Source organism: Macaca mulatta, chromosome 8 (genome assembly GCF_049350105.2).
Source record: "Macaca mulatta isolate MMU2019108-1 chromosome 8, T2T-MMU8v2.0, whole genome shotgun sequence".
NCBI lineage: Eukaryota > Metazoa > Chordata > Mammalia > Primates > Cercopithecidae > Macaca > Macaca mulatta.
This window is the reverse complement of record NC_133413.1, coordinates 43,797,844-43,812,832: the sequence shown is the minus strand read 5'-3', so window position 1 is coordinate 43,812,832 and position 14,989 is coordinate 43,797,844. Positions and strand designations below refer to the sequence as shown.

The 14,989-nt window shown below is 46.7% G+C and overlaps 1 protein-coding gene across 23 annotated transcripts in view; it reads left to right on the top strand.

Annotated features, from left to right (window-relative positions):
- Positions 1-14,989, top strand: part of ANK1 (ankyrin 1) — a 245,627-nt gene that overhangs the window by 147,614 nt on the left and 83,024 nt on the right. For all 23 annotated transcript variants that reach the window (XM_015145302.3, XM_077943561.1, XM_077943550.1 and 20 more), the window contains exon 3: positions 14,121-14,219. In XM_015145302.3, coding sequence (XP_015000788.3) covers positions 14,121-14,219 — 99 coding nt within the window. The remainder of the gene's footprint in view (positions 1-14,120; positions 14,220-14,989) is intronic.

Below are 14,989 nucleotides of genomic sequence, written 5' to 3'. Positions count from 1 at the left end.
GATATGCAGTTAGGTGCCCCTATGCCTGGCACCTAGTGCCTGCTCCACCATTAATGCTCACATTACCCTGAGAGTTGTTTAGAGCAGGTGCTTGACCAGGGAGGCTGGGGAGACTCAGAGAGGTGAAGAGCCTCAGAGCCCAGGACTGAGACGCCCAGCCCAAGCCTCTGTACTTACTCAGAGGATGGATTTGACACTGCGCAGCAAGCCTGTTATTGCTCTGGGTGATCTGCCCCAGACTGATTTCATTTTCCCTTCCTCTGCAACCAAGGAAGAGCTAGTTGACCAGTTCAGTTACATAAAAATCTTCATTGGTAGTCACAGCAGCGACATTCCGTGGAATCCTAGGGACTAGGCAAAGGGTGACTAGCACCTTCAGGAATGATCGGAACATAGTGCAAGGAAAGCACGCTCTCTAAACTCCACTTTATGCTTTCATTGCTCTAGGAATTTAGAATATGAAGACCAGATGTGATCTTCATAGTGCTGAGAGACTAAGAAAAAAGATAGGCTTGTGTGTGGTTCCATGAAAGTGCATTCAATTCTGCAAACTCTTATGCACCAGGCTCCATGCTAGGACCTGATTACCAAGGTGAGCAAAACACAGGATCTCAAAAAATTCAGGCCTTTGGGATAGACAGACACAAGCACAGATAAATTCAATTCTGTGTGATGAGGGTCTTGAGAGAGTTATCAAGGGCCATGGGAACATGGCCAAGAAAGCAATCCACTTTTAGGGGGCTGGAAATAGGGTACAGTGTGGCAAAGAGAGCGGACAGGGAAAGTCACAGGCAAAATGACACTGGGTCTGGGCCTTGAGGAAGATTCGCCTCTCTGGTTGTTAGAGGAAATGCTGAAAGCAGATCCCATGGTTGTGATGAGACTAGAGGAGGAATGAGAATTGGCCGCGATTGTTTGCATTCTACTGTGACTTCTTTGGTGTAAATCCTTTCTGTCCGTTTTGACAAGCCTTGGCTCTGATTTTAACTCTCTTACGTTCCCCGAAACCACTGTTAACAGTTTATATGAATCTTGGCATATTTTTTTCTGTACATGCAAAACACATGGCTTAACTGTTTTCTGCAAGCTGTTACGTTGTCTTATTCTTGGAATTGTGGAATTCAGAGGAAACTAGAAGCTCAGAGCAGTTTTGTCATTGCAAAGCAGCATAAATTGAAGGCTGGGAGGTCATATATAAGGACAGTTTTAGAAGTCCAGGGTTCTTTTCTCCTGACCCCACTGCCCTTCTTCTGAAGGTCTGGGTCTTTTTTTGTTTTGTTTTTAAAAAGAATACCAAGATCTCGGGCATAGATGCTCTTTCTAGTCCATAGGAGATATTCTTAGCTGCTGAGCTGCATTTCAGAGTCCCATTCTCTCATTAACTCAAGCTCACACTTCCTCCTCCACCTTCCCAAGGGCCTATCAACCTCTGCAGTTGATGTGCTGCTGAGCTACAGGATTTCTCAGAGCACAGGGCTGCTGCGAGTTCTGTACAATCAGAGTAGAAAGAAGGTGAACTGAGGTTGATTCATTTCCTTGCAGAGCTCTAAAATCGTTGTGCATTCCTTTTCTTTAAGGTAATGAAAAGGATTAGAGTGTTTTTCCTCCTCATGAGTATCTAGCAAACTGTGAATCTTAAGTGCTACCTGGGCAGGAAGGCTAAAGTTAGATTGCAAGAAAGCAAACAGGGAAAATGCTCAGAGGCGGTCGCCTCCCTTTCCATCTGCACCACCTCTCTCTGAGTTTGTGCTGTCCTCTCAGTTTCTTCTCTTATTCTGTCTTTCCAGCCCCTAGGCAAGAGACAGGTTTGCAAAGGAGATCAGGTGTGACTTTCTACTATGGTTATGGCAGTTGCTTCAGCTCTGCCTGGCTTCTGATTCATTAGATTCCACGATCATGTATTTTTAGCAGACCTTTCCCACCAAGCGGTCTCTGGGGAGCCATAAACTATCTGGGTTAGAAACAGGCTGCAGGTGGTGTGGCCCCACAGAACGAGAGGCCTGCCCTCCAGAAGCGGTCGCCCCCATCAGCAGGTTTCCCTGTGGGTTGAGGGATGTTCTCTTAGCGTGTTTGATTGCACTCTGGGGTTTCCATCCTGGAATAATATCACAACTCCAGTAAAGGTCGTGCCTCACGGGTCCTTTACAAATAGGACAGATGCACAGCCACTCAGAAGGATGAGGCGGGAGGATGGTTTGAGCCCAGGAGTTCACGACCAGCCTGAGCAACATAGTGAGACCTTGTCCTACAGAATAAATAAATAATTTAGAAATTAAATATTAAAAAACAAATTAGCCAGGCATGGCCCTGCACCTGTAGTCCCGGCTCCTCAGGAGGATCGTCTGAGCCCAGAAGTTCGAGGTTGTGGTGAGCTGTGATCTCCCCTGTGAATAGCCATGGTACTCCAGCCTGGGCAACATAGCAAGACCCCATCTCTAAAAGCAAGAAAGAAAAAAACCGGCCAGGCGTAGTGGCTCATGCCTGTAATCCCAGCACTTTGGGAGGCTGAGGTGGGCAGATCACGAGGTCAGGGGATAGAGACTATCCTGGCTAACATGGTGAAACCCCGTCTCTACTAAAGGTACAAAAATATAGCTGGGCATGGTGGTGGGCGCCTGTAGTGCCAGCTACTTGGGAGGCTAAGGCAGGAGAATGCCGTGAACCTGGGAGGCAGAGCTTGCAGTGAGCTGAGATCTCACCACTGGACTCCAGCCTGGGCGACAGAGCAAGACTCCATCTCAAAAAAAAAAAAAAAAAAAAAAAGAAAGAAAGAAAAACCAGGACAGATAGATGTAATTATAACTTCATAGTGGCTGTGATTCCCAAATGTGTAGAAGCCCCAGTGGGCCACCTGTCTCCTACTTAGACCCCAGAATTACCCCCACAACATCACTCTTCTCCTGCACAGCCTCTGCAGCTCACCACCACTCCTCTTTACCTCTCATTAAAAAAATTGTTTAGTAGTTCCAAATCTACAGAAAAGTTACAAGAACCATACAGAGAATTCCTGCGTCTCTGGTGTCTGCATTCTCTACGCCCGTTCTCCTGCACTTCCTGTCCCTGTCCATCTGTCTATAATGTAGGACATGTGACATGATTCTGCACATCCCCAGATAGTCCAGTGTATACCATCCAAAAGTAAGGGTACTTTCCCACGTATCCATCCCACGTGCCTGCCAATCTGGAAATCAACATTGATGCAACACAACCATCCAATCCACAGATTCCATTAAGATTTTGCCAACTGTCCCAACAATTTATCCCTCTCTCTGTGCCTCCTTCCCTCACATCTCCCCACCCCTTCCTCTTCCTCTTTCTCCCTCACCTCCCTTTCCTGCTCCCCTCCCTCCTTTCCTTTCTCTTTCTGTCTCTCTGTCTCTGTTTTCTCTCACTGCCTCTGTTCCCCTCCACCTTTTTCTGTCTCTCTCTGTTTCAGAAATCTCTCCAGGAAGATATTTTGCATTTAGTTGTCATGTTTCATCAGCCTCCTTCCATCTGGAATAGGCCCTCAGCATGCCCATTTCTCCTATGTTTGACTGTTTCCATGCTGTAGTTTGAACCTCTGCTGTCTGTCTGATGCTGCCTCATGGCCATATGGCCATGCTTGACAGGAATACCATAGAAATCATGCTCCCTCCCCACTCCTGGGGATGTTAATCTTGATCACCCAGTAAAATTGGTGTCAGCCACATTTTTCTACTGTAAGTTCACTGATTTTCCCTTTGTAATTGATCAGTATTGTGTTGGGGGAGGGATATATTTCAGTCTAAAGGGATCCACTGATGGGAGCCCATTGATGACATCTGCCTGTATCAGCTACTGCTATGGTGGCTCCAGAGAGTGATTCCCCATTTCCATCATGTCTTCTACAATTTTTAGCTGGCGTTCTACTAAAGGATAAGCTTTTTCTTCTCCCCATTCATTTATTTTTTCTTTATTTGTGTAGACCTGTTTGGACTCATGGATCCATCTTCCATTTGATGGGTTTCAACCTGATACTCCGATGACTTATTTTAATGGTCAAGTCTAAGCTGGGCCAATAGGAGTCCTTCCCATCAGTTGGCTTCTTCATCCTTTGACATGTCCTCCTCATTCCTTGAGCATTTTCCTACTTTGTGGCACAAGGTGCCCCAGGCTCATTTTGTACTTGCCCTGCCCCAGCCCTGGCTCAGCGCTTCTCCAAAGATCCCTGGTTCCTATTAGTGGAGACAGCACTTAGACACCAGGGTCCGGTCCCCAGTGTGCCAGTTGCTCCGGGTTGTCATACGTCTGTGTGCATGCATGTGTGCATACACGAGTCTGTTAACTACATCTACAGCTGTCTATGTATATATATTTTACGAATCAATGAGATCACGCCAATATTTTTTCGATTCCAGCCCAGTGCTCAGAATTCTTTCTAGCCTTTCCTTTCCCCATGTTGGTACAGTCCTTCAGACAGCAGGAGGCCTGAATGCCACTGATGCCCATCCTCCTTAACTTATTCACTGACTTGTTTGCTCAGTGTGACAACCTCCCAACCACTCCATTAGCTGTCCTCTTTCTCAGACCCCAGACACGCTGCTGCCCATGCCCTGCAGGGCACCTCTCTGCTCACTGCCCTATAAGGCCGACATCACTCCCAGCTGGGTGGGGAGGGAGGGAGAAGGATGAGAAGGGAAGATGGGAAAGCACCCCTTCAGCTTTGATTTCCTTTCTGTTTTGGTTGAAATTTTGATGTAGGCAATTTGAGGAAAGAAATCAAAACTTATATAGCTCTAGTAATTTTTTAAATGTGTCTCAATTCATTTCCTCTTCCAGCCAAACCATCGTGCTGTCGCTCCTTCCCTTCCCATCATCCGCTCTGTTTCCTGTGGCTCCATGGTCTTTGCATTGCTTTCTTCCCTACTCTTTCTTTCATTCTCATCAGTTTGAGAATTTGGAGTAAGAATGGCAGTCACTCCAGTCCTTCTTTTCCTCTCTGTAACTCCAGTTTAGGCTCTTCTCTCCTACTCGGCTGCAGGGCTGCAGACCTGCAAATATAATATATTCTGTTGTGGTCTCACTCCACAAACAAGGACCAATAATAGAGCAAAGCGAGAGGTAACACACATACAGGTTGGTTGCTATTTGGGGAATTAAGCTTCTGTGACATCGAGTATAACGCTTGTTTATAGCGAACTCAACAGAGAATCCGGATTGAATAGGAAACTGGGATATGAAATATATCCCACTAACCTAGGACATTAAATAGAAACATCCACTATGTAGACAGCTTCCTCCTTATCACAAGCAAGATCTTCTGACCGGATCTTTACTGCCTGCATGGGTAAATGTAAAAGCATCTAGGCATTTCTTTTCTCACCTTTCATTTTATTCACTCTGGGGTCCTCAGACTCCTTGGTGTCTCTGCCACTGCTATTGGGCCTGTTTTTTCCAGGACTGCAGTGCCTTCCATCCCCATAACATCTTCCCCTGGCCAGTGCTTCCTTGCCTCTGGGCCTGACTCGACCAATCATTGGATAGTAGCTGTTGATGGATGCAAACGTTGTGTTTCCCGAGTGTTATATGAACATGTTTCCTAGGTTCTCCAGAAATACAGCTCAAAGAAAGGGAGTGGGGGTCTGAGCAGTGAGTTTCAGGAGGTGTGGGGTGGGGAGGTCCTCAGTCACAGGACACAGCTGAAGCTGCCTGCTCCATAGAGACAGGGCCAGCCTTGTGCACAGGTGAAATAAACAGCTGTGTGGAAAGGACGTGTGAGGGCTGTGTATCCTCATGGGAATGTAGGCATTTGCTTTTGAGATGTTCTTGCAGTTTTGCAGAGACACCAAGGCCTTTCTATTTCAAACCGTTCCCCTTCTCTTGACAGGCAGAGTTAAATTCCCTGTGTCTCCTGTATTCATACACTTGGAAATCAATTAGTGCAATTGGGGCAATCAGAAGAGCTAAACAGAGGAATCATTTAACGAGAACAAATGTCTGGAATTGTGTATTTTGCCAATGGAATTTCTCACAGTTGGTGCAAGAAAATACTCCAAATTGAATCAATCAGGCTGAATGTGACTTTTTTCTTCTTTGTAAAAATGTTAAAAGAAACATAGCCAGCTGAGGTCTCCTTCCCCGCCCATCACACAGATCCCTTTTCAGAACAATTCTGTCAATTGACATCTCACCTGAAAAAGAGCAAAGGCAGACGCACAACTCCAGGTGTGTGTGCTTGGCATGAAGGTTTTTGCCAAAAAGAGCCTTAAAAGGTTATCTGCTGTGTTAGGACCATTTGGAAAGAGATCATAGGGGGCCAGCTGGCCTTAAGGGCTCAGTACAGGGAGTATGTAGGATGCAGAAGGCTGCAGAGAGCATGGCTCCTACCCTGATGATGAGAAAAAGCTCGATAATCTACAAAACGGTCATTTTTTCCTGAACCCATCTCATGCCTGCCTGAGGCAGTAAGGCAGCCGAGTAAACAGAAATTCAAACAGAAGCCAGGCTCTCTAAGAAGCAGGCCACATAAATCACTTCAGCTTTGGCAGAGGTCGGGAAAGAGTGGTGTTCACCATACAAGCCAAAATCTTTTTTTTTTTTTTTTCAGATAAGGTCTCACTCCACCACTTGGGCTCAAGAGCAATGGTGCAACCATAGCTCACTGCAGCCTTGAACTGCTGGGCTCAAGGGATCCTCCCACCTCAGCCTCCCAAAGTGCTGGGATTACAAGCCACCACACCCAGCCACCAAAATCTTAAAAGTTCTTGAAGGCCAAGTGTCGGCTGGTGTGTCTGGAACAGGCTTTTCTCCATGGGCCCCCCATGAGAAGTATTGGGATATGTCAGGAGCCAGATGAGGCCCCCTCAGCAGCCAGGTGTGCAGGAGGTGACCCTTGGCTATTCAGGCAGGGGTGGAGGGAGGAACGGACATGAAGCTTTCACTGCTTCTCCAGATCTTTCCCTCGTGTGAAGCAAAAACAGACCCTCTCACCTTTATTTTTATTTTTGAAATTGTGGTAACATTTATTCTGAGAATAAAACAGGCCTCCCGTACCCCACTCCTATGGGACACTCTGAGAGGAGGGAAGCCCAGTTCTGGGTGGAGTGGGCTGGAAGCCCCACCCATCTGTAAATGGGACTTCCAGGTCCCTGGGGGTGCATGAGGTGAACAAGGCAATTGCTCTTCCCCACCCACCCAGCATCCTCACCTGCCCTGTCCCCGTCCTGGGGACCAGAGATCCCTGCATGGCCAGGAGCCAGCCCAGCCTACCTGTAAGAGCAGGCCTGTTAACCCAGTGCTGTCCGGGTGTGGGAGGCAGTGCCCGGCCCCAGGCTGAAGCCCACAGATCTGCCAGTTGGGCCTGGTTTGCACCTGTATCCCAGGGGACATGGTCGAGCAAAGATCCGTGTGTCAGCCCCATAGGCCTGAGCTGGCTTATCCAGCACTCACTGCACCCCCAACTCAGGAACCTTAATTTGAAGTAGACACTGAGGGGTAGTGATTACATGAATGTGTATATAGAGTGCACGCATATAGAGATACACCAATCCTTAGACCATTCACCTAGAGGAGGAATAGAAACAAACTGCCTCAGCCAGGGGAAGGGTAGGAAACATTCCTGCCAACAACTTGCTGCTGCAGGGAAGGTAGGAGCAGCCACCCTGGGACTCCTAGGGGAGGGGCTGGAGATTGTGTTGGGCCCGGGATTCTACACCAATAACAAGCAGGCAGCTGGACGTGGTGGCTCACACCTGTAATCCCAGCACTTTAGGAGGCCGAGACGGGTAGACCACCTAAGTTCAGGAGTTCGAGACCAGTCTGGCCAATATGGTGAAACCCCATCTCTACTAAAAATACAAAAAATTAGCCAGGCGTGGTGGCAGACACCTGTAATCCCAGCTACTTGGGAGGCTGAGGCAGGAGAATTGCTTAAACTTGGGAGGTGGAGGTTACAACGAACCAAGATCATGCCACTGCACTCCAGCCTGGGCAACAAGAGTGAAACTCCATCTCAAAAAAAAAAAAAAAATCAAAAATCAAAACAAACACACACAAAAATAAGTAGGGGTCGGCTACTGCTGGGGGAGGAACAAGAAACTCACACCCAAGACCAATGCAAGTGAGACAGGTTTTGCTGCCACAGAGAAGGGGGAAGGATTGCTAAACATGGAAGAGAAATCCCACCTTGGAGGGCCAGATGTACAGAGCCTGCCTAACACTGAAGCTGGAGCACAACAAAAGAGAACATGCTCATTACTACCAGCCTAACATGTTATAATAAGTAAGAGCAGGCCACTGCTGGGAGAAGAGTAGGAGCATGGAGAAAGACTGCATTTAAGGCCCAGGCATGCAGGATGGCTGGAAGTTGAGGGAAGTCAGGAACACTCACACAAAAAAACCCTGGCACCCCAGCTCCAACTCAAAGTTCAAGATAACCACAGTCTACCGTTATAAGAATGTGAAGGCTGTGGTGCACTGAAAGTAACAACAAAACTCAAACTCAGGTCAACCCCTAAGATTGACTCAGCTTTCCCACCACCATGCTGACAACTTCACAGAAGAAGAGGCATGTTCATTTCCAGCCATAAAAACTATTCACCTCAGTCTCTACTGCTCTTCTATGCTTGATGTCTGACACTCAACCAAAAATTATCACACACCAAAAAAAAAAAAAAAAAAAAAGAAAGAAAAAAACCAATGAACTATTTTCAAGAGACAAAGCAATAAACAGAATCAGACCTAGAGATGACCACAATGTTGGATGTTGGAAGTATTAGATAGACTTTAAAATAACTATGATTAATATGTTAAAGGATCTAGTGGGAAAAGTGGGTAACATTCATGAGTAGATGGAAAATTTCAGCAGAGAGATGGAAACTATAAGAAAAAGTCCAATGAAATGCTGAAAGCAAAAGACACTTTCTCAGAAATGAAGAATTTCTTCAACAGGTTCATCAGTAGACTGGACATAGCTAAGGAGAGAATCAAAGAACTTGAAGATAAGTCAATAGAAATAATTCAAATTGAAACAAAAGAGAGAAAAGAAGGGGGAAAAAACAAACTAAAACAGAGCAGCCAAGAGCTATGGGACAACATCAGCTGGTCTAAAACACATGTAATTGGAGCTCCAGGAGGCAGTATCTGTAGGAAAAGGACTCTAGTGAACTGGTGTTTTCCTCCAGGAAAAGCCATATGGTTAAAAAATGGCCACAAGTTGTTATTGCTTTTCTCCCCAGCTTCTAATTTAGTGAAATCATTTACTCTTATATCCTTCCACTTCCTTCTTGCTTATCTTCTACACCCTGTTATTTGAGGGAAGAAATGTGTGATTTATCCACACCCCCAGTCCCCTTTAACAGCCTGTCTGCCGTTTGGCTTCAAGAAAAGTGGCTGTGAAGGTGAGAGGGAGTCACCAAAAAGATTCAAAGCAAGTCTCAGCAAGCTGCCTTTTAGCAACCAAGCTAATTTAAACTTGATTTAGCTAAAGTAAAACATGATTCTCAGTTTTGAAGAGGTGGTAAATTACAGTTCATCTCTGTCCATAGTTACAGCTAAGAACAAATAGCTCACATAATTTGCACTCCTCCTCCTCCTTCTCATTTGAGCAATGAAAAATCTGCTTAAAGAAAAAGGAAGTATTAGATATGGTACTTATCCACGAAATGCTCTTTTGGATATCAGAAGTGGTCTCCTGTATAAACTAGTTATACATTTAATAAGACAGCTGTACAAGCTCCTTTGTGTGTGTGTGCAGGAGGTTCATTTTCAGATGTTCAGCAACTTCCGCTGCTAGATGGTGGTGACTTGTGGCTGTCACCACCCCTTAGGTAGGTAGACGCAGCCATCTACCTACTAAGACCAATTGCTGGAGGAGAGGTGCTGCTGGGGTCTGGATGTTTGTGCATCTCTTGTATCCAAATGCTTTGGGAAAGGAAGAGGAGGTTACTTGCTGAGAGAGCTGGTAGCATATTTTAGCTTATGGGTTTAGAATCTAAACTCAGACACGCTTCTCATCTTGCTGTTGTTAATGAACTTGCAACCCTGTCTTTGTGCAGGTGGGCTCCTCTGCCTTGAAAAGGCCTCTGTGAAGCTTTCTGGGCCTTCTTGACAGAGCAACTCCTTTCTCCTCTGTGCCACCTCTACCCCTTTACATGCTGTTTGGGACCTTTTTCACATGATTTTGCATTTATTTTTTTATGCATCTGTGTTCCCTACAAAACTGAGTTCTTCAAGGGAAACAGTTTGTGTTTGATTCATTTCTAGCACAGGGCTAGACACAGACTAGATTCTCAATAAATATTTGTTGAGTTGGGTTAAGTAATTGCTCAGCGTTTGATGGCAACAGTGCCCACACCTGTGTTTGAGACGAGTGCTTCTGCAGTCCCGTCCCCATGTGGTTTTTACAGGCATTGCATTCCCAGGCCATCTTGCATCTCTCTCATGAACTGTGCCCAATGGGGTTTGATTCAGTGGCCCTGCTGAGAACAGTGGATTCAGATCCCCATAGTAATAGACTTGGAAGTGATTTAGGGTGACTATGTTAAAGACAAATTTACACTAAAGTGAGAAAACATTTTTCAAAAATCATAAAGAAGATGGAGGTCACTGAGCCAGTATCTGGGATGGAGGGAGAGTGCAGCTCTGCGAGAGGCGGGCCTACTCAGGAGGCCCCTTTCGTGGCAAGGGTCCTTACTCTCTGCCCTTTGCGAGGGAAGCGCGGGACCCAGGAAGGGAAGAAAGGGGATTTTCTGCAGATCAGGGCGATGAATAAAATCCTAGAGATCAATTGCCGAGGTCACATCCATTCGTTAGCTCTAAACTTCATGGAGACCAGAAAAGGGAAGATATGCTTTCATCATCTGATAAAAAGAAACACAGTCGTTTGGGGTTTTGTTTTGGTTTTTTGAGACAGAGTCTCTCTCTGTCACCCAGGCTGGAATTCAGTGGTGTGATCTCTGCTCGCTGCAACCTTGGCCTCCCAGGTTCAAACAGTTCTCCTGTCTCAGCCTCTTGAGTAGCTGGGACTACAGACGTGTGTCACCACGTCTTGCTAATTGTTGTATTTTTAGTAGAGACAGAGTTTCTCCATGCTGGCCAGGCTGGTCTCGAACTCCTGCCCTCAAGTGATCCAGCTGCTTCGGTTCCCAAAGTTCTGGGATTACAGATGTGAGCCACCGTGCCCAGCCAGTTATCACAGTAGTTTTTAGGGGGAAGAAAACCAAAACTCTTTTTTCCTGGGAATTCCAGGTTGGTCCTGTGTGTGGGTGTGCCCTGGAGAGGCTGTGTGGCCTCTGCCAATCATTTGACTACTCTGGGCCTCAACTTCCTCAGCTGCAGATGAAAGGGTGGAGTTCAGGGACCTCTAATATCCCTTTTGAGTCCTGCATTCTCTGGTCAGACAGTATATCTAGAATGCCTCCAGATTGAAATCCTGACATTGGCCTCAAAGAGCAGGGGCCGGCCGTCCCAGAGCATTAGCAGCAAGCATTAGCTATTTTCTTTCCAGGCTTGCTGGTTTTGCGGCTTTGATGCATTCAGGACCCACAAATGCTCATCAGAGTGACTGTGCTGCCCAAGTAAACACTAAAACCCCAGCCGTCAGCACCGAGTCAAGGCTGGCTGCCGCTGCGAGTCAGCTTCCCGCAGTAAGCAGCCCGCGGCAGCTGCCAGACTGTCACTCCAGCCGCGCCCACAGCCACAAACACCACCCCAGTTCCCAAGCAATCACAGGGCATCCGCTGTCAGCACCAGGAAGCTTCTTGATAAGGTTGTCGCTGGGTTGGAAGAGCGCTTGCAGAAATGCTGTGTGCTGCCTGAAAAAGCTCACCCTGCTCTGAGAAGGAGCAGGGACTCCTTCCTGCCCACCCACCCCAGAAAAGAGTTGCAAGATGGCAGAAGCAAGAATGACTCCGGGCTACCAGCGCACTGGTCACTCAACAAATTGCTTTGCAGTGAATTTTTCTTGCAAATCGAGGGGAGGGGAACTGGTTTCTGCCTGCCCAGTGCTCTCTCCCCTTCTCCTGGATTCCCATTTGGCCCTCAAGCACTTTCTCCCTCTCTATTACCCAGAATGGCTCTGACCTAGCTTTCTCTGATAAACTCATTCACACCGGGTGAGAAGAATCCACACAGCTTTGGACCCTTCAGTGAATGGTGTGCAAAATCTGCAAGAGGAGGAAATCTAATGGCCAGTGGTCATTTTCAGGCATTTGCATGAGGAAATATTTGGTGAACCACCCTCTCTCCCCTAGACACACACCCTGGCAAGGCTGGCTGTGCTGATAGGCGGGGGTGTAGGGCTGCCCTGACCTACATAGGAGATAGTTAATGTTCCCTTTGCAGCCCCCTCTCATTTCTTTAACATCCAAGGCACCTGTTATATTTCCTCTGTCCAAGGCCCCCACATAAAAGAAGCACTGGACCCCTTCCATTCTCCTATCGTGACTTTGGGTGACTTTCCTCTGCTAGTTCTGGCAAAGCAATTTGCCTAATCTGTGAATGGGCTAATGCACTCCCATTCCCATGTAGAATACTTGTGTTTGAACAAGAACCTCCTGAAAATGATGCCCTGACACAGTGGGAGAGCTGGAATTTGAGGAACGCAGGGTGGGGCTGCGGAGATTATTTGGGGACATGTGAATCAGGGACCCCACACATCATACCTGCAGAAACCAAGCCCTCTGTCTAGGTGGCGAGGATCTATTTCATGAGCTGGAGCCTGCAGTGGCTCTGAGGCCTCCCCTGGAAAGGAACAAGATAGAACAGAATTAATCAAAACGGGAGGCCAGGAGGAGGAGGAGGAACAGGAGAGGAGGGGAAAATTGCTAGTGGGGAAGGAGGAGGACAGGAACAAAATAAAAAAGCGGGGGGTGGAGTTTGCTCACTGACTAAAATCATTTTCTATACGGAGCCAAGATCAACTCATCTGTTGGAATTGATATTTTGCTCCTTCATGTTGTCAGACTTATTTGTGGCTCCGAGTAGCACTCCTTGATGTCAGCTTTTGCCAGAAAGTTTCAAGACCTTTCAGGGCAAGGATCAGAAGAGCAGGAAGCATGAGAGTGATACATAAAACTTGAGCTTGGCTGCCTTCCATAAAGCACAGTGGCAGCTTCACCAAATGCAGCTGGAACTTTAATTGGTTAAATTTTAATTGGTTCTGCTCTTGTGGGCTAAGGGTTGGGCAGGGAAAATGTTTTTGTTTGTTTGTTTGTTTTTGCTTTGCCTAAAGCTTAACTGTCAGCCAGGCTTCTTTGGTCACCTTTGAAATTATGGGATGGCAAAGGGGCTATTTTATGTTTTATATTTATTTTTATTTTTGAGACAGGGTCTGGCCCTGTCACCCAGGCTGGAGGGCAGTAGCAGGATCTCAGCTCACTGTAGCCTCAAACTCCCGGGCTCAGGTGATTCTCCCACCTCAGCCCGCTGAGTAGCTGGAACTATAGGAACACACCACCACACCTGGCTACTTCTGTGGGTTTTTTTTTTTTTTTTTCTTTTGTAGAGATAGGGTTTTACCATGTTGCCCAGGCTGGTCTCAAAATCCTGGGCTCAAGCAACCAGGCTGCTTCAGCCTCCCAAAGTGCTGGGGCTATAGGCATGAGCTACTGTACTGGGCCAAAGGGGCTATTTTAATACTGATTTTTCTATTGAGGAAATCTTACAGCTGGGTGGTTGGTGGTATTCATTTCTCATATGAGCTTGCTTCAAAGTTTAACATCTTATCAAACATATGTCTATTTCTACAAGCGTTTAGGATGCACTGGTGTTACCACTTTGCTTTTCTTGGTCACTGCTGTGAAAATTAACCAGGAGTTGAAGCTACATCATTTTAATTAAGTGGGCTGCCTAAAGCCTGGCCTCAACCTGAATTTCAAGGTCACCATGGGTCTTGTGAAAGCTTCCTGCGCAATTCCCATCTGGGAGTGGTGGGCCAGTTCTTGCCCTTCCTTTCCACCTCTGCTCTGCTGTGACCTGAGGCGTGAAGGGGAGGCTGGGTGGCCCTGCCCTGTGCCCTTTTCAACCCCTAGACACCCTCCACTCCTTCCCTCCAGTGCTGTGAACACCTCAGGGCTGGGAAGGGGCCTGGGCCCCCACTGGGACCTGCAGAATGCACCATTTGACTAACCATCCCGTTCCCGCCTCTCTGCTCTTTACAGAATGGGTTGAATGGCTTGCATCTGGCCTCTAAGGAAGGCCATGTGAAAATGGTGGTTGAACTTCTGCACAAAGAAATCATTCTAGAAACAACAACCAAGGTATGTCTCACAGGGAGTGGGGGAGCTTTGCATTGAAAATTCAAGTTTGTGAGTCCTTCCTTAGAAATCAGTCCTTCATGAGAGAACTCAGGCATGCATCTGAATTTCTCTTATCCTTCCAATCACTTTCTATTGATTCTCTGAATCCCTGAAGCTGCCTGAAAGAGACCCCGTTTCCAGAAAGATTCAGTGGGCCTTTATTCTCATCACTAGGTTACATATCTAAAACTACAGCCCTTTCCTGGTTGCTCTATGCTTTCTCAGGGTCTTTGACTCTAACTCAGTGTCCAAGGGCTCTGAAAGCGCCAGTCAGGTGCCTGGAGTTGAATCCCAGCAACGTACTTCACACTCTGCGACCTGGGACGAGTTACTTGGCCACTATGAAGCCTCAGCTTTGTCTGTAAAATGGAGATTATAATGCTTAGTTGCAGGGTTGGTATGAAAATTAAGTGAGATGGCATACATCAAATGCCTGGATGTATTTATTGGATGGATGTATTTACTGCTTATTGGATCTATTTATTGATTACTGGTGTATTAATGATTATTGATTCCTATAGTAAGGAATCAATAAATACTGGTGACCATGTTGTTGCTGAGGGTTGTAGACAAGAATCCAGATCTCTTTCAGTTTTCCTTCTCCAGCAAGTCTTCCTTGTTCAGCCCCAAACTGATTTCCTCTCCTCGCTAATGACCTGGAACAGCATTCTCTTTCACGAGGAGGCGTTTGGCATGGGGCGAGGTCAGGCATCCACAGTAATGTATTTCAC